General features: G+C 41.6%; 1 protein-coding gene across 3 annotated transcripts in view; it reads left to right on the forward strand.

Annotated features, from left to right (window-relative positions):
- The window catches only part of MOCOS (molybdenum cofactor sulfurase), a 262563-nt gene that overhangs the window by 196121 nt on the left and 43679 nt on the right, over nucleotides 1–22763 (forward strand). For all 3 annotated transcript variants that reach the window (XM_080378145.1, XM_080378147.1, XM_080378146.1), the window contains one exon: nucleotides 10783–10982. In XM_080378145.1, the coding sequence (XP_080234271.1) occupies nucleotides 10783–10982 (200 nt within the window). The remainder of the gene's footprint in view (nucleotides 1–10782; nucleotides 10983–22763) is intronic.

A 22763-nucleotide genomic window follows, 5' to 3' on the forward strand; every position in this document is an offset into this window, starting at 1 on the left:
CTAAAGTTTCAATCTGGACACTGATCTTGTGAGATGCACTCTTGCAACTTGCTTTTGCATTTTCAAACAAAACTATGTACTTCTCAAACAACAAGCAACAGACAACAACAACAACAACCACCCACCCCACCCCAAAACCCACAAAACTTAGTTTCCTAACTGAAATTTCATTTTATGTAATTCTTTTTGTTACATCTTAACTTCAAAAAGAAGCCTCTTCTAATCTATGCATGGCAAGGTATTAGGGTTTTTGGAAGTACAAATGACATCTGGGGACACAGATTTTTCCCTTCATGCTCACAGATGCAGTCACCTCAGTTGCAGAAGGGGTCATTGTCCATTGTCCACACTGCTTTGTGTTTCCCACATCAATTTTTATGACATGTGTTTTATAGGTCAAGTTGATTGGACTGTTCATGCGAGTCAGTATGAATGAGGGGGTTGTGATCTGTCCGTGCCTCATGCATTTTCTGTGACTGTGGATAATGGATGGTTTTATGAATTTGCTGGTAAGCCATTTGCAGTGTTTTATTCTGAGTTTTAATGAACTGGATTTGCTAACGGTTAGGACAAATCGCGGAGTGCTATTGCATTAGAAAAGCTCCTCTCTGTCACTCGCCGAGGCAATTGGCTCCTGTGCAGGCGCGTTGCGCAGCAGGGCGGAGAATTGCAGCATCCAGGGGGCTTTCCTAAGCCAGGGTAACCCCAGGGGAGTGCCAAGACCCACCAGAAGCTGGCAGTTCCCACAAGAGCAGCTGATGAGGAGTGGACAGGGTCAGAGGTAGCTGTGGCCACCCACTGCTCCACAAAGAGCAGCTCTGGGGGGCACTTCCACCACGACCTGGGGCAGCAGTTCGTGCAGGAGGGTGTCATTTCAAAGGAGGGACCTTCCACTGGCCAAATGGAGAGACTTGAAGGCCACGTAGCCCAGCATCCAGGCACTGTTCTGTGACCATCTGCACCAGTCAAGGGTGCTCGTCCTACCTGACCCTAATGGCAGAGTGGTGGGCACTTGTCTGAGAGCAGAGGCTGCAGCTCTGGCAGGGGGGTCTGCACCACCTACCCCGGCAGCGACCAACGCCTCCACCCAGGCAGAGCTGCCGAAGGCAGAGGCTGCACTGCAGGCCTTGGACTGCAAAAAGTGCCTTGACCTTTCTCCTGGGGCAGGGACAGGCAGCAGAGCAGCCTGCAGATGTGCCCAGGTGGAGGAGCTCCTGCAGCAGGTGGCTGAGTTGCAGGAGGCGGTGAGAAGGCTGTGTCACATCAGGGAGGCTGAGAAGGAGTTAGACAGCTCTTTCCAAGCGCAGTCTGCAGTGGACCCACAGCCCATGGCCAAATAGCTAAAACGTCCCCGGCTGGCGCACACAGAAGAGAGCGGCGCCAGTAACGCAGAAGAACGGAAGCTTGCAATGGCAAGGACCTGCAGGAGGAAGGCACTTTCCCCAAAGCCTGAGGTGCCCTTGCAGAACCACTTCGCTGCTCTGCGGACTGAAGAGGAGAGAACCATCACATCAGGGAAGACGCTGGAGCTAAGTAAGGCAGCCCAACCTGCTCCCTGTGTAACAACCAGCGCAACTAAGCAAAATGTGATGGGTGATAGGAGTAGGTGACCCCCTTCTGAGAGGTATGGAGCACGCAGCTGCCAACCTGATGCACTCTCTAGGGAGGTGTGCTGCTTGCCAGGGGCTCATATCAGGAATGTCACTGAGAGACTGCCAAGTCTCATACGGTCCACTATTATCTGTTGCTGCTGTTTCACATGGACACCAGTGATACATCCAGAAGCATTCTGAAGAGTATCAAGAAGGATTACAGAGCCCTGGGAGCTGCGGTAAGGGACTCTGAAGCACTGGTAGTTTCTTTATGAATGCTTCCAGTCAAAGGGGAGGCATTTGAAAAGGTCCGCTGAATCTGGTGAATCAACAAATGGTTACAGGACTGGTGCCACAGCCAGGTGTTTGGCTGGTTAGACCATGGGACTTGGTTTGAAAAACCTGGTCTGCTGGAGGCTGGTGGGGTCGATCTGTAAGAGATGGGGAAGAGCATCTTAGATCATAGGTTTGCCAGGGTGCTGAAGAGGGATTTAAACTAACGTTGTCGGAGTAAGGGAACCTCAATCTATCCCACTCCTACCAGCTTGGTGCCAGTGCCAGCAATAGACGCCCAGAGCCTAGAGAGAAATTGCAGGTCAGCAGGAGAGCTCCTGAAGAGCAGCCCAAAGGAGTTCCAGCCACTACAGCCAGTAAGTCATCTTCATCAGGGGCCCAGATTAAATAACTCTATGCAAATGCACCTAGCTTGGGGAATAAACAAATAATTAGAGATGTGTGTATGCCTGCAGGGCTGTGATATTATTCGCATCGTGGAGGCATGGTGGTCATGTATAGTCATGTTGGAGCATATGACTATAGGGTTGGAATGGAAGGATACAATCTCTTTAGGAAGGACAGGCAGAGGAGGTGAGGAGGGGGTGTCACACTCTATGACAATGTCCAGCTGGAGTGCATGGAGATCTGCCTGGGGGTGGATGAGGAAACATCCAAGAGCTTATGAGTCAGGATTAAAGGAAGGGCAAGGACAGGTGACATTATAGTGGGGGTCTGACAGGTGACATTATAGTGGGGGTCTGCTACAGGCCACCTGACCAGGAAGACCAGTAGATGAGGCCCTCTATAGACAGACAGCAGCAGCCTCATGTTCACAAGCCCTGGTCCTCATGGGGGACTTCAACCACCCCAATACCTGTTGGAGGGACAACACAGCAGGGCATAAGCAATCCAGGAGGTTCCTGGAATGTGTTGATGATAACTTCCTTGTCCAAGTGTTACAGGAACCAAGGAGGAGAGGTGCTACGCTGAATATTGTTCTCACCAACAAGGAGGGGCTGGTGGGGAATGTGAAACTCAAGGCAGCCTTGGCTGCGGTGACCATGAAAAAGTGGAGTTCAAGATCCTTAGGGCAGCAAGAAGGGTGCATATCAAACTCGCTACCCTGGACTTGAGGAGAAGAGACACTGGCTTTTTCAGGCATCTGCTTGGTAGGGTGCCATGGGATAAAGTCCAGGAAGGAAGAGGGGCCCAAGAAAGCTGGTCAGTATTCCAGAATCACCTCCTCCAAGCTCAGGAGCAGCATGTCCCAGCAAAAAGGAAGTCAGACAGACATGCCAGGAGGCCTGCATGGATGAACAAGGAGCTCCTGGACAAACTCAAACACAAAAGGAATCCTACAGAGGGTGGCAGCAAGAAAACGTAGCCTGGGAGGAATACGGATAAATTCTCTGAGCAGCCAGAGGTCAGGTTAGGAAAGCTAAAGCCGTGATAGAATTAAATCCAGCCAGGGATATCAAGGGCAACAAGAAATGCTTCTATAGGTACGTTGGTGATAAACGGAAGACTAGGAAAAATATGGGCCCTTTCTGGAAGGAAATGGGAGTCCTGGTTCCCCAGGATATGGAGAAGGCTGAAATTCTCAGTGACTTTGTTGCATTGGTCTTTACTGGCAAGTGCTCCAGTCACACTGCCCAAGTTGCAGAAGGCAAAGGCAGGGACTGGCAGAATGAAGAACCGTCCGCTGTAGGACACGATCAGGTTCAAGAACATCTAAGGAACCTGGAGGTGCACAAGTCCATGGGACCTGATGAGATGCATCTGTGGGTCCCGAGGGAACTGGCAGATGAAGTGGCTAAGCCACTGTCCATGATATTTGAGAAGTCATGGCAGTCTGGTGAAGTTCCCACTGACTGGAAAAGGGGAAATATAACCCCTTTTTAAAAAGTGAAATAAGGAAGACCCAGGAAACTACAGGCCAGTCAGTCTCACCTCTGTGCCTGGCAAGATCTTGAAGCAGATCCTCCTGGAAACTATGCTAAGGCACATGGAAGATAATGAGGTGGTTGATAACAGCCAACATGACTTCACTAAAAGCAAATTGTGCCTGACAAATGTGTCAGCCTCCTACAATGGGGTTACAGCGTTGGTGGATAAGGGATGAGCAACTGATGTCATCTACCTGGACTTGTGCAAAGCCTGTGACACTGTCCCACATGACATCCTTGTCTCTTAACTGGAGAGACATGGATGTGGTGGATAGGCCACTCAGTGGATAAGGATTCGACTGGATGGTTGCACTCCAGGGGTCACAGTCAACAGCTCAATGTCCAAGTGGAGACCAGTAACAAGTGGCATTCCTCAGGTGTTAATATTGGGACTGGCACTGTTTAACATCTTGGTGGATGAAATGGACAGTGGGACTGAGTGCACCTTCAGCTAGTTTGTTGATGACATCAAGCTGTGTTGTGCAGTCAGCACGTTGGAGGGAAGGGATGCCATCCAAAGGGACTCTGACAGGCTTGAGAGGTGGGCCCTTGTGAACCTCATTTAGTTCATCAAGGCCAAGTGCAAGGTTCGGCATGTGGGTACAGACAATCCCAAGCAGAAATACAGGCTGGGTGGAGAATGGATTGAGAGCAGACCTGAGGAGAAGGAGTTGAGGGTGTTGGCTGACGAGAAGTTCAATGTGAGCTGGCAATGTATGCTTGCAGCCCAGAAAGCCAACCAAATCCTGCGCTGCATCAAAAGGAGTGTGACCGGCAGGTCGAGGGAGCTGATTCTCCCCCTCTGCTCTTGTGAGACCCCACCTGGAGTACCCCATTCAGCTCTGGGGCCCCCAACATAAGCACGACATGGACCTGTTGGAGCAAACCCAGAGGAGGGCCATGAAGATGACCAGAGGGCTGGAGCACCTCTCCTATGGAGACAGGCTGAGAGGGTTGGGATTGTTCAGCCTGAAGAAGAGAAGGATCCAGGGAGACCTTACAGCCACCTTGCAATACCTAAAGGGGCCTACCAGACAGCTGGAGAGGGACTTCTTACAAGGGCATGTAGTGACAGGACAAGGGGGAATGGCTTTAAACTGAAAAAGGACAGATTTAGATTAGATGTTAGGAAGAAATTCTTTACTGTGAGGGTGGTGAGGCACTGGAACAGGTTTCCCAGAGAAGCTCTGGATGCCCCATCCCTGGCAGTGTTCAAGGCCAGGCTGGATGGGGCTTTGAGCAACCTGGTCTAGTGGAAGGTGCCTCTGCCCATGGCAGGGAGGTTGGAACTAGATGATCTGTAAGGTCCCTTCCAACCCAAACCATTCCATGATTCTATGACTCCAATGAAATGTTAATGTATTAATTTTGATGGTTATTTTCCATGAGGGGCTCTTATACCCTTACTTCTGTTTTTAGAAGTAGTGTTTAGTTGCAGTTAGCTAACCAGTAAGATCATTTTCATGTCTTTTTGATTTATATTCTGTTTATTTAATCTTTAAATTGTCAGCTGCTTAGAAGTTACATACTCTTTTTCATATTTTTTTTCCACTAGGCATCTGCTAATCCTCACTCTGGGAGACAGGTAGTAGCGAGATTTGGTCTCACTTGGGACAGATGTTCTCATAGTTTACAGGGAAAAAACCAACACAAGGAACATCTATATTTAATATTTTTATTCATGAATGTAAAAGCCCTACCAGAGGATCAGTGATCGAGGTTTCTTATTAATTGATTGTATTTTCTTCTCACTGTTTGCTTTCTAGTATTGTATTTATAACATTCATGGTTGCACTTTGAGGGCAGGGAGTTGAATCATCTTGTGAACGGTTCATTTCCATGTTTGCAGAGTTTTGTTTGAGGCAGGACTGCTGAAAAATAGCAGTGGTTAGAATGCATTAAGGTAGTTTTAATCCAAAGCACTCAAGTTTGCAAAGGAGATATATGAGGCTACCATTACCAAGTTCATCCTCAAGAGATGTTCCTTGGAAGAATAACACTAAGTAGATGACAGACTTCATTCAGAGACATTCAGTTCTGTGCATAAAAGAACACCGAAAAAACCCTCAGAAATTAAATCTTAATGTCCGCTTCTTGGAGGAAGTGAAGGAAGGGCTCCAAATGTTTGATAGGATTTACAGGTCCCGTGGCTTCATTAGCATGTTGGCTCAGAGGTCTCACATGGTGTTCTGTCTTGTTTGGGATTTATTGGGAGGTGGCTACATCTTCGTTTCACTCCCTGCTGTGTTCACTCTGCCTCATTGCTGTCTGTTAGGTAATGCTGAGAAATAATGAATCACATTGATCTTTTTCTTATCCAAAGATACATGTGAGATTGGATTTACTGGAGTAACAGAATTTGCTTAAACTTCAGTTTCTGTGGTTTTTTCACAGCAAGTTAGAACAATAACTCTGTATTTGATATATGGCTCTCTTCTTCCTTATCTCCAGTATTTAATTTCTCATAATAAGAGATATAAGGAATGTATTTGAATGCAGATTGCAGAGGTTTCTGAGTACAACCTGAAAACCTTAATCACCAGAGCTTTCATTCTAGAGGCTCTATTTCACTCTGCTTTATCTTAATTTCTCTATTCAGAATCTTTTATAGGTATTGACGTATGCCTGTCTGTCTACAGTTCTTTCAGGAAGAACTAACATTTGTACATTTGAGCTTCTGAAATCCTGGTTGTTTCAGAGAGGAAATTGTGTGCCATTATATTTGCCATTTAGGTAATGCAAAACTAGGTCTGTACTAACTCAAAAGCATTCTATACTGAATACTTATTGGAAATCTGTGTATCTCATATTTCTTCTGATTAGATAAAATTCCACTGGAAAAATTAAATCTTACTGTAATTTGCATATAACAACCAGATAATAATAGGACAGAGGTAATGCAAATACAAGATGTTATCACCAGACAAGCCAAGCAATAGATTTACTGTACCATGGTGAGAAATGTGCATAGTTTGAACCCTCTTGTAAACGTGAGCTAACTTACCCTTCTCTTCCAGATGACTGAAGTGTCCCCCTGTCTCTGTGGATAGCTGTATGCACACATGCAATTCCTATGGAAGAGCTGACATTGTAAATTTATCTATGGGTTACCCAGTGTGCTGGCACTCTGAATTTTCCATACTGGATAGTATCAGTTTCCATAGAGGTAAAAGATGGGTTGGTAGGTCTGAGATGATGCTAACCTGTCAGGATGCTGTAGCGCGCAAACATACATCAGCAATATGAGGTTTAACAGCATCTTTACAGGTTTAACTACAGTGATTTGACAAAGAGGTTTGTACACAAAAGTATAAGCTTTCTTTGTCAATCTCTTCTGCTCAGTAACTTTACAACGGCAAAAATATTCAGCATCCATTATGGCAACAAATAGTGTGAAAAATGAGGTGCTATTGGTAAGAAGAGTTAATTAAATGGTAAGTCTGGCTTAATGTAAAGTCAAAACATACACATGGGGACCAAGTAATAAGGGGCATATTAATCCATGGAAATGCCAGAGTTTGCCTTTTAACAGGGAAATCCTTACATTTCTACCATAGGAAGAAGTCATTAATGAGTGCAAATTGTAGACTGTGAGCATCCTTTGTGCTGAATGTGTTCCTACACACATAAATACAGTAAATGGTATTAGACAGACTTCATCTATGTAATTTAGATTAGATCAGGTTCATTCTGATCCAAATTACAGAATGCATAAATTGTTCTTCATTTAAAAATCATTTTTAGGAGCAACTAGATGCAATTCACCTTAATGAAACAATGTGGTGATAAGGGATAAAATCCATAAAGTGAGAGGGAATCAGGGCACTTGAGTCCTTCTTAGCACCTTTTTGAGATGAGGTGATTATTTTTGATGATTTTTCCAAGCTCTAAGTCTTCCAAAAGGCTTAAGGTCTGCTACTTCCTTTATCCCCAAACAGGCAGCTAGGAAAGAGTCTTGAAGTAATCAGCATTAAGAAACTGGGCATAAAATCAGAGTTCTGTATATAAAAAAGATAAAATGCAGGTATGTAATAAGCTAATAAATACCAAGTCAATCATAATGTAGAAAATTACCTTCTCATTTAACTTAAGACAGGTTCAATCAAGCAATGAGTTTTATTTTTGTCACGCCAAATAGTAGATTAGATGCAATAATACAGGTCCTTGTATCACGTTAGAGACCAAAGATTTGTTCTGGGCTTTATTTTCTCTTCCTCACATTCTTTTCCCTAGTGGGGAGAGGGAGATGAATTAAGCACTGGATTTATGCAGGACACAGTATAGATCATTTTGTTTAACAAAATAAAAATAAATCACAAGCATTTTCTGAATATGCCCCTTTTTCTGTCAAAGTGAACTTCAGATTGCAAGCAGTTGTTTCACAAGGTTTTCTGTGACATCAGACCTAATCACAACCTATTCCACTACTTAAAAATACAGGACCCTGGCAATACAACTTCATCTTTGTAATCATGGGGCAGCAAAGCAACTGCAGGCTATTGCATTTGGATTTGTCAGAATAAATAATTAGGAGGCTCATCAGCTTTTCACTAATGAACAAGGAAATGTGATTAAGCAATTTTAAAAGAGAATGGCTGAAGACAATATAGAAATGATAGCAGGATGATTGCTGTGAATGACATACTGAAATTTCTGAATGAGAGATTTCTTCAGCAAGACACAAGGACAGTAGTTTAATCTTCCATTAAAAGATTCCTGCCAATTTGAAAAAGTTCTGAATCAGGAGATTACAGACATCTCAGAAACATGACAAGGAAGTCACTTCTCTTAATACAACTACTTTCTGGCAAATGCTGAGATATAACTTCTTTTTACCATGTCAACTCTTAACTTCTACCAAACAATGACTAGGACATCTCCAATTAGGCAATCTTTTATTCTAAAAGACTCTGAAAATACAAATGATATTTCAGACCAAAATGTTCTAGACATGCTTGCCAAGTTTACTGTGGCTAACATCTAGAAATCGTACTGATTAGCTTCTGGCAATGTTTCTTGAAAGTGCTTTGTGTGTTAGTATTACATTAAATATCTTACTCCTCTTTATTATTCTTTAGCACCAAAAATGTACTTCTATCTCATATCTCTTCTGTTTCTATGCTTTTACTGTCTGCTCTCCTAGCTTATCTAAAGGAGACAGCACATAATATTAAAACTTTAAGAAAAGTGAAATAACAGAAGTTGCTGTAATTCTTCTGTGTGTCAGGACAAAGATATGCACAACCCCCCTTATATTTATTCATAATTGACACAGTCTTTTTACAAGTAAAGGCACAAAAGTCAGCAAGCAGATCATAAGATTTCTGTCCAAGGAGAGTTATATCAGACTGTAGAAGTTTCCACATACTCAGATATAAAAATGGTTTGCACAGAAGTATGAGGTTCATAGTTACACAGTTAAAAAAAAAAAAAAAAAAAAAAAAAAAAGTGAAAGAAAGTGTCAAACATCTTTTTAGTTACAGAAATGCTCATGTAGCTCAAATAAGATACTCAATGTTACAGGGAATGCTCTGGGTCTAAAACCCAGGTGAAAAATACTGTTCTACTTCAAGAGGGTTTTGAGGAAATTATTCTTTCAATTTTTTTTCCACGTGATGTAGGTCCACCATAGTGCAACACATAGTATGCGTAACAGAAACCACTTTGGCTTTTCAGCTAAAACTCCATCTGTCTTCAGTGGAGATTTGATTGGGTTTAGACATATTGTTAACTTTCAGGTATTTCCTGGTGTTTCTTACAATACTTTATTGTTACCTTCTAATTGTCTTCCATAAAGATGCAAATCAGAGGTTTTCAGTTTCTGCTTTGAAGATCACTGGTGCTTTTCTTGTTCCGCATCATAAATCCCTGTTTCGTTAGCATTAGGGTTATACCTTTTCTCATTCTGTATTTGTTGTAATACCCAGTTACTTGTCTCCCTTTAGCAGTTTATCCCACTGAATATCACAACCTACTCATGGTCTCAGATTATTATTTTTTTTTTCTCCTTTGACTAAAATGTCTGGGTTTGTATCTGAAGCTTATGGTTTAGCTTCCTGCAGAGAATGGAAATATCCCCAAAGCCATTGATGGCCATGGTATATCATTCTGTGGCATATCCTCTGAGCACAGGAATGAGAAGCTGTTTCAATAGCGACATCTAACAAAGACACAACCTCCTCTTGGAAAGCGGAGGTGTAGAAGAAGTCTCCATCTGTCAGGAAATCTCTGCAGTTGTCTTTTCCAAACTCCTCAGTGCAGGGCGGGGGACAGGGATGACCAAAAGACCACAGCAAAGACAGAAAAGAGAGACAACATATTTCCTCTTTATGCTTTTTCCAGGCCAAGTTCTGTGAAAACTTCTTTGCAAAGCTTCTCGGGAGCAAATGCATTGCATGGGTGTAGTCAATAAAGCTTCAAACATGCTCTTTATTTTTCTTCTACAAAAAGAAGAGCAGGCTTGAACGAATATTTCTCCAATATTCAAGTAACTTCCTTGCAGAATGACATTTGTAATTTTTTTAAATTACATTTAGAGTTTTATCATTTTTAATTTATCTTAGATGCAGCAATTTGCTTCCTGTGCTCTCTTAGGACTGATGCCTCATTCCCATGATATCCAGACTCAGATCTGGAGCAAAACTTACTTTTCAAATTAACTGTGACAGAACATCTTAGTGATATGTACAGAATGGAATTATCAATGTTGTAATGTGCGTGAATCCATTTCCGTGTAACTTTAGATTTCTACAATAGATTAATTGTAGATAAATCCTTGGTGCAACAGTACTTCTGAAGCTTTTGTATGAGGAAATAAACATCTGCATATTGTATATGCATTTAAAGGATCCCAAAAGTATCAATTTTGTGCTAGTTACCTTGCAGCTACACCATTCTGAAAAATAATCTTTTTTTACATTTCTATGAAAATAAGGTATCTGACACATACATGCACTTTTCTTTTGTAGGTGGAATGGAGAAAATAAAACAGCATACCTTTGCATTAACTCACTACACCTACAATGTGCTGTCTACGTTAAGATATGCCAACGGGGCTCCTGTAGTACGTATTTACAGTGATACAGATTTCAGCAATCCTGATGTCCAGGGTCCAATCATTAATTTTAACTTGCTCAATGAAAATGGAGAAGTGATCGGATTTTCAGAGGTATGTTTTTCTCTTGCCTTCACTGAGTGTTATGTTTCTATTTTAAGCATATTCAGAATGAATTCTTTATCCTAAAGGAAATATTTTGTCCATAGTATTCCCTTCTTAGCTATTGGTTTTGTTTCTTTGTATCTCTGCACAATATATACACACCATTTTTAAAGTAGTAGAAATAGAACCCAATAAATAGTGCTAGCACAAGGCAAAGTACACAATAGCCAAATCCAGTATCTTACAGATGTAATAATCTGCACTTAGGAAGTTTGGAATTGGTCTCTCTTTAACAGGATACATTGACTAGGCAATTTGGTTTCTTGTTGACTTCCTTCACTAGAGTACTCATAACTGGGAATTGAAGAGCAAGTCTAGAAAAGCTGGCAGAAGAGGCTGGCTTGGAGCTTTGACATGCAAGTGCAAATCAGATCTCAAAATATTGCAGTCACCCATCAAAGAAGAGTTCTTATTTCCCCTCAGTTCTAATAATTACATTCTTGCAATATTCCTGAGAAAGCATTGAATAAAGTTGAATGATCAGGGTAAGGAGTGAGATTCGAGGTCAAAAGATTCTTAAATGCTGTCTTTCTCAACAGCTTTCTCTAGCTTTTATCCACCACTGAGTATCTGTAAAATGAAACTTTGTGAAACTTTTCTACTTTTGGATGACCATAATTATGTGTGACTGCACACCGTGTAGGCAGTGGGTAACACAGGGTAACATAGCTCACTTGCACATCAACAGAAGTCAGAAAACCCACAGTGCTCTAGTTTTGGTTCATTCTGTTTTTCATTGGCTGATGATTGAATAAGCCTGTAAGCCAAGTTTAAGTGTATGACCTTGATTTTTTTAAAAAGCTGTCAATAACTGGCACCATCTGCCTCAGCAGCCACCTCCCTCTGCCAGCAGCAGTGGCAGAGCTGCATTGCTTCTGGAAACTGGTGATTGTGGACCATTAGGGAGAGGGGTGGGAGTGCTGCAAAAGGTGTTCTTCAACACTCCTTTGCCAGAGAGGAGAAGAACTGGATAAGGAGGGGAACACAGAGACATGTCTACAAGAATACAAGAGGAGATCCATGTATACACAAGGGAGAGCAGAAGTGAAGCAGTTACTTTGTAACCTTTTGGTATGGCATTTACAAATTTTTTTCAGGCACTTACTACGCTGATGAACATAGAAGGGCAAATGAATAGTGCTGGAGAAGCTCTTCTTCCCATATGTCTTTTTTTGGACTATGCTACCAAATACTGTCAAATATTCACCACATTTCATGTCAAAGAATTCCACATTTTAGGAGTGAATTAGCCATTTATATAGTCTTGAACACGGGCAGCAATTTTCAGAAAAGACTGGAAATATTAACACAGCTGGGTTGGTAAAATACTCTGCAAACACTCTGCTGTTGATCCTGTCTGTTGGTTAAAGCCAAAACTTTTTTTTGCACTTCTCATTTTCACAATTCCTTAGTAAAAATGGCTTTTTCCTGTTTCACTTTTTTAATCTCAATTGTACCCTCAAAGAAAAAATTATTTTATAGTCTTATGGCTCCATTGTGCCTGTTTGCTGCAGTGGCTGCTCATAAAAAGCTTCTTTATTGATCTGTATCATCTGGATTGTGCTATTCACCAGATTCTCATCATTTCTGGTGTGAGTATGCAGAATGAAGAACTATAAAGTTTTCAAATGCATACCAGTCACATCTGCAGTGCCTGTTAGGTTATTTTGTTTAATTTAAATAATGTGTAGTTTAATGACTTTTAGAAATTAACAAGCAACAGCACTATTCTTTCCAAAGCTATAATATGTGTGATATATATATATATAATTGGCTTCTTTATGGGATAAAATTCTTTCATAGACATGTTATAGCAGTTATGGGGGAGAAAAATGTTTGCTGCTTCTTTATGATTACAAAGAAAATACGTACAGCAGAGAGTTCATCTCTGCTGAGTTTATCAGTCTGACAGTATAATCTCATCTCCATACCTGTATGCATGTCTAAAATTAGATAGATTTATTCAAATCAAAGGTAAATCCAATACCTCTGTTCATGGTTTAGAAATGAAATAGCATCCTCTACTTTGGTCACATCTGTGATCTGCACATTCATGTTGACTCACTGGTCAGTTTCCAAAGGCAGTCTAGTGGAGTTAGGAGAACACAGTTTCTGAAGGCTCCCAGAAAACATTTTGGTGATTTTTTTAGTGAAGGTAAAATTGGATGACATTTTTATCTGACATGCCTACTACTACTGGACACCAATTAATGACTCAGGTTGCATTTCAGCTAGTATATTAAAAGAGAAATGACAGAATGTCCTATTCCTTTATGGATGATATTCCATCTATAATTAATTACTTATAACCAGGCATCCAACCCATTATATTTGTCTTTCTGACAGGAAATTGTTATGTTCCCATTGCCTGTTAGGGGGGACAGTGTGGCTGGACATTAGCGTTTGGTAGCCTGAAAAGGACAATCTGACTAACTGATTCCAGAGAAAATATTATGATGAGGTTTGGAGCAGTTTATTGGGAACGTTTATGATTGGCAAGAAAGACCTCATAAGTAGACAGTGTCTTCAGAGGATACCAAGCTTACATTTAAGCCTCAAGATTTCCATAATTTACATGATATATTCAAAAGTCTGAACTAAGTCCAAGATATTTAGGATGTGAAAGGCATGCAGTGAAATACATGACATTTTACACTGCCACTGAAAAATGGAGACGGAGGGAAAATGATGTCTTTCATCTGTGCAGCATTTGGGATGAAAGCTCTTCTTACCTGCTTCTGTTATTGAAATCCATTTCTCACTGTTATCAGAGTTTAATTACCAGAGCTAACAAGATTGTGCCACGAAACACAAACATGCTTGAATTACATACTTGGGGTCAATTGCATCAATAGGAAATAGCCACAGTCTCAGGTTCATCCTTGAGTAAAACCTTCATTGCAGCACTCATGATCAAATGAAGGCATTTTATTAAGCAAGACACACAAATGAAACCTTACCAGGATGGCACTCTCAGGATGGCAGCAGTTTTTACAGCCTCCTGTCCCAATATATATGATATACAACACTTGGACGTTAAGTGATAAGGTGGGAGTGAAATAATTATGGAAGTTGAATTGCTATGGCTTTTTCATTTAAATGTTTCTTTGTGATTATTGAAGGGTATCACTTTTATGGAGTGTTCTATTTGGAATAAACTTGCTTTGTATACTAGATGTGTCATTGGTTTAATTGACAGTTTAGTTACTGGTTTACTTATTTTGCTCTAAATGGTAATTAAAACAATTAAAGAAGAGGGACTTGCAGGCTCCAGACACCAACAGTCACTCAAAAGCTTTGGTTTTTCTTCAGGTTTTTCATGAAACATTTCTTTATCTAGGGATAAAACTACTACAGTTTTGAAATCTCCATAAACCTCTTCTCTTCGGGTACTAAAACCACATTAAATTTCCTTCTTTGAGCTACATCAAATACTTCCCATGAAAATGATTTCCTTCAGTAAAGCTGTCTTTTAGACTGCTGTTGATAGGGATTTGTTCTTGAAATTACTTGGGAGGATACCTGTATTCTTTCCACACAAGCTGCCTGTCCTATGCAGTAGCACGCCTGTCATTTTATGTTATGTGTTTATTTGCATGGCAGCACCAAAAAGCCCCCGTTATGAACAGGGGTTAAACTATGATGAGTACTTGACAGGCCCAGGACATAAAGATGGCCTTTATGCCAAACAGCTTTTTCATATATACTTGTGGAGTTAAGAATGGATAATTCTCTGGCATCATAGTTTTTACTAGTAATGAAGTGTGGAGAGATGACAAGCTGGTGATTTTGAAAGGTGAGAAAGTGCAGGGGTAGAGACAAAGAACCTGTGCTAAGTCAGTGGTGCAGGATGGAAGCAGCAGAGCTGACATTAATGCAGCAAGCTGCCAATCTTCTGCTTCTTTGTGAGGCTCCAGAGAAAGAAGCAATTAGCCCTAGATATTAAAGGGGGTTGTGATGTTACAAAACTGTTGTTACATACATGCTGCAGGTGCTTCACACAGAGAATCAGCATTAGCTCATTTATTAATTTTGTTAGTAACAGTGAATATCTGCAGTCTTCAGCATATATGAATCTTGTGTGTTTATACTTCCGCAAGTCCTTCCAATCTCTGAAACACTGTTTGGCAGCAATGACTCAGCTTCAGTCTGCATCCTTGCCATCTTTTTTTATCAAAACCTTACATACAACTCTATGAGGTCCAGCCTGGTTTGAATGCCAAAGAGGAGATGGCACAGCTGTAAGGGAGCAACATTGATTTGAAACTACAACCGTGCACACACAAAAAGTGGATTACTTATAAATCAGGTTAAAGTGCAAAATTGTATGTTCTCTTTCATTTGCAGAATTGAAAAAAATCACCATCTCTGCTTTGCAAGACCTTTTGCGCTAATATTATTTCAAGTTTTGCTCTTTGTTTTGATAGGGAGAAAAGACCTGTGAAATGTTTTTTGTACATTCAGTAGATAATTGCAGAGTACTTGTATAATCCTTTCACAATTCATTCTGTAAAGTCAGTTTGGGAGCTGTAAGAGTGGAAAGGGGTCAGAGGCAGAGATGGGCAGATGCAATATCACCTGAAACATTTATTGAATTGTGTGCCCTGGAGAGTTCTTACCCAGTCACACCTTCTAGTTCAGTGTTTTCTGCCCCAGTGAAAAATAGCACCTCCGTTATCAAGGCTTTTCTTTTTTTCACTCTGGTCTTCTGAAACAAATACTCTTTTTCCTCCTGTGTGTCACGGACTTAAAGTGAGCAAACTATCATAGCTATCCTTTAAAAAATAGCCATCATTTCAGTTGTGGATTACCAGCTCCCTTCCCCACTCTGCTTTTTCACGCTGCCTCCTTTACCTGGACCCTGAAGCTAAACAGAAGTAGCTTGCTGTGATCGTTTCACCTGAAAAAGTTCCCTTGGTATCCATATATGCGTGCCATGCCTCCTAAAAATCCTGTCAGGAAGAGAAGGAGCATCAGTCCATTGGGAGTCTCAGCCTTCTTGCCTGCCACTTCACACTTCTGTGTGATAGACAAACTGCTATAACAGGAATCAGCTGCCAAAGATAGAAAATGTAAACAGTTTGGTTTGCCTAAGGAAGGCTCTTCTGCAGTGTTGCATATGGATGAGGTTTGCCTTTCAAGATTGAGAACCCTGCTGAAATAGATTGTGATCAATTCTGTCTAGGAGCCTACGTTAGGACATCCTGGCTCACTCTCATCAATCCAGGTAGAGTTAAGGGAGCTCTAGACTTTGGACTTATCTTTCTTCATCCATTTCTCAATAAAAAAACTATCAACACTTCTCAGCAGATAACTTCCAGTGGGTGTCCCTTCAGCATGAATCTATAATGCAATTTGATGACTGCTCTTACTATGGCATCTGCTTACTGTCTCACTCACCTTCCTTCTATATCAACCTCCCTTGAGCTAATGCAAGGACATATTCAATGACTCACTGCTGGTTTTTCCTTTCCTGCCTTTCTTTTCTATCATTCTGAAGTGAAGACCAGGGTCTTCCGTTGGAGGTTGTGGCCCCAAACCACTTAGATGTAAGAAGAGCCACACAGGATCTCACCATGGCACCTTCTCTACCATGGTAGCCTCTTTCTGCCAGTATTAACATCCCCATTTATCCTTCTGCATCCAAACCATCCTGTAGCACTTAATTATTCTGGAAGCAGCTTAGCAGCCAAGCCAAATTCATCCCTGTGGTTTGAGAAGATGGGGGAAGGGGTGGGGTGGGGTATGGGCAGGGTGGGAAATAGATCTTAAGATTGCAGGGACTACGGGAGGTTACCCAGCATCATTGTGTACCAAAATGGAATCATCTTTATCTGAACCTTTCCACAGACTCTGAAGGCAGTTTGTTCTGGAAATGAGCTATATTCGTTACTACAAAATACATCCTAATGATTAACCTAAATTTCCCACAGTGCAGATGAAGTCCATTACTACATGGACTGGACAATGAAAGAGACACCAGTTGTGACAGGAAAGCAGAAAAAAAGCAGACTCTAGCCATCAGAGACAGAGGAGAATTGGACAAGCAGTCTAAAACAGTGTTGTATGGGAGAATTGTGACCAGCGTAGAGGCAGAGCAACATAAGCAGGTAGAAGATATTTTGTCTGCTGGAATTTGGACAGGTCTGCAAACATAAGTAACACGAGACAAAGTGTTGTGAGGCAGGATGGGAAATGCACATAAAAGTAGTTGATCAAGGTTGAGCATGGCAAGGAGAGTGGAACTAGATGATCTTTACAGTTCCTTTCAACTCAAACCATTCTGTGAATCTATGATAAGGTAAATAGCAGCAGCAGGAATATTTGTAGCAGGAAGACGATAACATAGACACCATCACTGAAATATGGTGGGATAAGTCATGTGACTGGAGTGCTGCAAAGGATGAGTACAAACTCTTCAGAAGGGATAGAGCAGGAAGGAGAAGCAGTGGGGTAGCTCTGGATGTTAGGGAGCGTTTTGACTGCCTAGAGCTTAATGATGGTGACAAGAGGGCAGGAAAGTTCTGCAGAGGGATCTGGACCGGCTGGATCAATGGGCCAAGGCCAACTGTATGAGGTTCCACAAGGAGGAGTGCTGGGTCATGTACCTGGGGCACAACCACCCCACACAACGCTACAGGCTTGAGGAAAAGTGGCTGAAAAGCTGCCTGGTGGGAAAAGACTTGGGTGTGTTGGTCAGCAGACAGCTGAACATGGGCCAGCAGTGTGCCCAGGGGGCCAAGGCAGCCAACAGCACCCTGGCTTGTATCAGAAGCAGTGTGTCCAGCAGGACGAGGCAGGTGATTGTCCCCCTGCACTTGGCACTGGTGAGGCTGCACCTCGAATCCTGTGTTCAGCTTTGAGCCCCTCACTGCAGGAGGGATGTTGAGGTGCTGGAGCGTGTCCAGAGAAGGGCAACAAGGCTGGTGAAGGGTCTAGAAAGCAAGTCTTACAAGGAGCAGCTGAGGGAGCTGGAGTTGTTTAGTCTGGAGACTCAGGGGGGGACCTTATCGCTCTTTACAGCTACCTGGAAGGAGACTGTAGACTGGTGGGGATAGGTCTCTTCTCCAAAGTAACAGGTGACAGGACAAGAGGAAACGGCTTAAGTTGTGCCAGAGGAGGTTTAGAATGGATATTAGGAAAAATTTCTTCATTGGAAGCATTGGAACAGGCTGCCCAGGGAGGTGGTGGAACTACCATCCCTGGAGGCGTTTTAAAAATTGGTAGATGTGGTGCTTAGGGACATGGTTTAGTGATGGACTTGGCAGTCGTTGGTTAATGGTTGGACTTTATGATCTCAGAGTTTTTTTCCAACCTAAATGATTCTGTGATTCTAAATAAATCGGTGATAGCCAGTTATGGAAGCACCTTAATACTGCAAGTACACTTTCTTTGCTTTAGTTTCACAGTGTTCTCTTTTAAGAGTCTCATTTTCCTTTGATGATGTCTTAATGAATTTCTTAGCTGGACCTAAGGACCAGGCAGTGGCCAGGTGAAATCCCCTTTTTCTGCTGTAGTCTTTCAGTGTCACCCTGAGGGATTCAGTGTCTGTCTTCCCCACTTACTCTGTTCTCACAGGAGTGGAGAGAAAATACCTTAAATACTGGCAAATCTTCAGATATCGAATGGTGGATACATTTTTATATGCTCACAGCTGGTTGAATATATATATCCATATCACTACTTATTGTTAGATGATAAAAGGGACCATGCAATACCTGAAGTGGATAGACTCCTTGAAATAATGGTTGTTTGTGTCTTAGATGATACCCTCAGTTTCACTGGTAGATTAGTTCTAGTGCACTGTACATCTGGTATATAGGTACAGAATTAGAGCAATGACAACATGTGAATTAGAGGAGGGGGGGGGGAAAGAGGAGCTATAGCATTTCACATGTACAGGAAGCTGTTACCACATCAGTTTCATCAGACCACTGACTGGAACCTGGTAGTAGCTACTAGTACTTGCCGCAAAATTCATACCAAATCCCTATAGGAGAAATTAGGTTGCTGGTAAGCAACAAGGAGGGATACTTTCTACTAATCAATGTGAAATAAACCTTCACAGAAAGTTATTAAGCAAGAGATCCTTGTTGTTCTTCAAACTGTAATCCTTTTATGCTTTTTCCATCTGTTAATTTTTACTTTTGTGTAAAACAGTTGTTCGGTTTTGCAGATGGAGAAGTGCAGCATTTTTTCATCTGGGCCATAGAAAATGGAAATCCAGCATTTGTTAATTCCAGCTAAGAACATCTTTGCCGAGATGGTCAAACGACTCTGAGCTAGTTACACTAATGCTTTTGGAAGCATAACCACTCATTATATTAATGTTGATGACTCAGGGAAAGAAAAGTGTTCTTCACTTGCCTAATGGGATTTTTGGCCATCTTCCCAATAGCTACCTAAAAATCACTGCCGTGATTGCTTACTATTGATTTTAGCTATGGATTTAGCCATTGATTTCAGGAAGCTAGGGATGGCAGATGGACCAGCATAATATAATGCAAACAGGATTACAAGGAGAAAAAGATTGCTGTGAAGATTCCTGTTGAATATCCACTAATTTCCTTGGTTCCAATTAGTTTCCAATTGTGCTGTGGATGTCTCGTAAGAAGAGAGACAGCACCAATGCAGCAAACCACACTGGCTTGTCAATAAATGGTACCTTGTTGCTTCAAACTGGCAAGAAATGTCCTTACAGTCTGGATCTTTACTTAAATTTGGTTACATGGCATGGGGCACCGAGAGACAGCCCTTACATCAAGGGGCTCACAATACAGGAGGCCATTTCATTGATCTAGGTAGGGTATCGCTGACTGAGCATAAGGAGATGCTGTACTTGAGAGACTCAGTGTGATAAATGCAAGTTTGTAGGTAATGAAGGTCTGTTCTTGCTGAGAAGGTAGTGACAGAGTACAGGCTGGGTTGTTTTCTGTACTATCTCATTGGGGGGGGACAAAGACGCATGTGAGAGAGTATGCTTGAAATTGCCTACTGTTAAACTGCTCATCAGAGCTGGTCAAGGTCAGAAAGCTTCACGAATGCCTAGACTGAAGGTGCTTCCTGATACTGCTTCTCTGGAGTGTCCTTTGATGTTGCTAAGGAAACTGGAAAGGAGAAAAAAGAAAGATGCTCATAGTTATTCACATGAAAGATTCTCAGATGAATGAGGGAGGCAAACTATTTTCTGTTTAGTAACAGGGCCAAACTGTGGCTCTAAACTACAGACCTCATTACACAGGGGAGAAATGTGAAAAGAAACCACATGGTAGCAGCAAAAGGCCTGCACTTTTGACAGCCTCTGCTGGATTCCTTTTTTCTTGATCTTGGTAAAGCAGATCAGCTGCCTTTGAATGCAGGCAGTGTCCAGTTTCAGTCCACCATCTGAATCCTTCAGTGACAGACACCCTTGCCCCACCTTCTGTACCACCTGACTTGCATCTTCCTGACCACACACAAGTCCTGTATAGGACCCTGTATGGCTGTAATTAAAGTAATATTTCAACACAACCCATCATGGGATTTTAACCCCACAACCTCCCTGTGATCTATTATCCCCATTTTCAGGGGATAAATACAGACAAAAGAGGATTTAAGTCATTTTAGAGAAAGAGGAAAAGGTGGAGAGGGTTTTGGCTGGGACATGAATTAAATCTATATTGCTAGACTTCCAGTATCATGCACTGCATCTAGGCATGGTTTCCACTTGTATTAGCCTGCTACATTCCCCTTTATCCCGTCATGATATGAGTTACACTCTTCTGTGTTCTTTGCCTCTGGCTTCCATTTCTCTGACTCGTAGTAGTCTGACCCAAAGCCTTTAGCCTACAAAATAGCTAGGGATGCTCAATGGGATGTAGAGATACAGACCTTTTCCTGTAACTCACAGGGGAATGCTCTGTTGAAGTCAGAGTTAGGAAGCCACAGAGGGCTTGGGTTCCTTTGCTTTGCTTTTCTTCCTGGAATCCATCCATTCTCTGATGTCATTTTATCAAACCAGATTTTCATAGTCAATGGATGCAGTTAAAAAAACAACAACAAAAAAACACAAGAAAAACCCACAACCTAAGGGAAAATGCCATAGACTGGGGAGACCTGAGGCCATTGAGATGACAAATCAAAGAAAACCAAGGTGTTCAGCCTACTCATCAACCTGTTCAGTTTCAAATAGCTGGATCCCGGACTCATGAAATTTATGTATGTTCCAAGTAAGTCCATGCCCTAATTCACCACACATGCTACAGGGAAATAAAAAGCAGTTGAAAAAATGTGAGGTCATCCTCAAGACCGTGTTTCATTTCTTCCTTATAGTCACCCCATCCCCAAAGTACATCCTAGGTTCTGGATCTTCGAAATGTAAAATTATTGTTAGTCCTTTAAGCATGGAGGATGTGCAGTTTGCTATGTGTATGGCATCTTCTAAGTGAGAATTCCTGCAGAATGGCAACCCACATATTCTGAATTATGCTGATTTTTCCAGCCTGCTTCTCTCCCATGCAATCTTGCCTGCTATTTGACTGTCTTTGAAACTAGCAGAGAAAATTATCACATCAACTGCAAAGTTCCTGATAAGCTAGCATTTCCACTATCAGGACACTGAGCTTGACAATTTCAGTAAATTTCAGTATCTCTGCCTAATACTTCACTGCCTTCTACCAAAGGGATTTTGTTCAGAGAGAGTGATGAATGGGTGTAGACTGAAGAGAGATTTACATCCACTCTCCAGTTAGTTTAAACCGTTGTCAACAACTAGAGACACAGCAAGGAGGAGAGGATCAGATTCATCAATATTGTGGAAACCTGCCTATATAGAAACTCTTTCTCTGGTATAGGAAAAAATAGTTCTGTTGCAGGAAATCATGCAGTTAAACCAGTTTAATGATACTGTAACTCAGCTAAAATGCTTTTTTTCCCCCTACTAAATGATTTGGAAACAAGTGCTAATACTTTTTTTTTTCTTCTGACCTATTTTTTTTAAATTGTATTAAACAAGATTAAGTATGCGTTTGCATCAGCAACAACATTTCACAGTCAAATGCTGGATGACAGAAAGATCTAGCTTACTTTCTCTCCAATTCCATGCCATGAATCAGTGAATTAATTTACCAGTGGATGTGGAGAACAGTGTCATGAAGCCTGTTTTATAACCAGCCATCAGTAGTGTGCAGTGAAATTCTTGTAATGAGCAAATCCATCAGACAGACAAACTGCTTTGAAATGTGGGCATCGTAGAAAGTAGAATAAGTCCCAGTCCCAGTTCCTAAGGACAGTACCTGCCATTATTGACTTATATGATTTTGGGGGTTTTGGGACACTTCATGATCTATTATAAAAAGTTCCTTTATTCATGTGAATAATTCTTGTGATAGTAAAATAACTTGCACATATAGGAAGTACTTGCTTGAATAAGATCTACAGAACTGAAACCTATGGGGATGACTTCAGTTCCTAACGAATCCATCATTCTTAGTGAAAATCTTAGATTTAGTTGATGAGGAATAATGCAAAATTATGTGCTATTTGTAAATCTTTGCTATAAGTTAGTATAGATCTACCTACACTAAGCATCATTCTCAGACTTATTTCAGTAGAGCCTGAAGCCAGAGAAGAGCTTACAGCTTTCAGCTGAGTGCCACAGAGGCCTGACGTGCCTGGATGGCAGAAGTCAGGCATTTAGCAACAGCAGAGAAGTCACCAGTGCAGCTGTGTGACAGAGAATGGGAAATCAGC

The sequence above is a fragment of the Falco punctatus genome, assembly GCF_963210335.1.
Source record: "Falco punctatus genome assembly, chromosome: 3".
NCBI lineage: Eukaryota > Metazoa > Chordata > Aves > Falconiformes > Falconidae > Falco > Falco punctatus.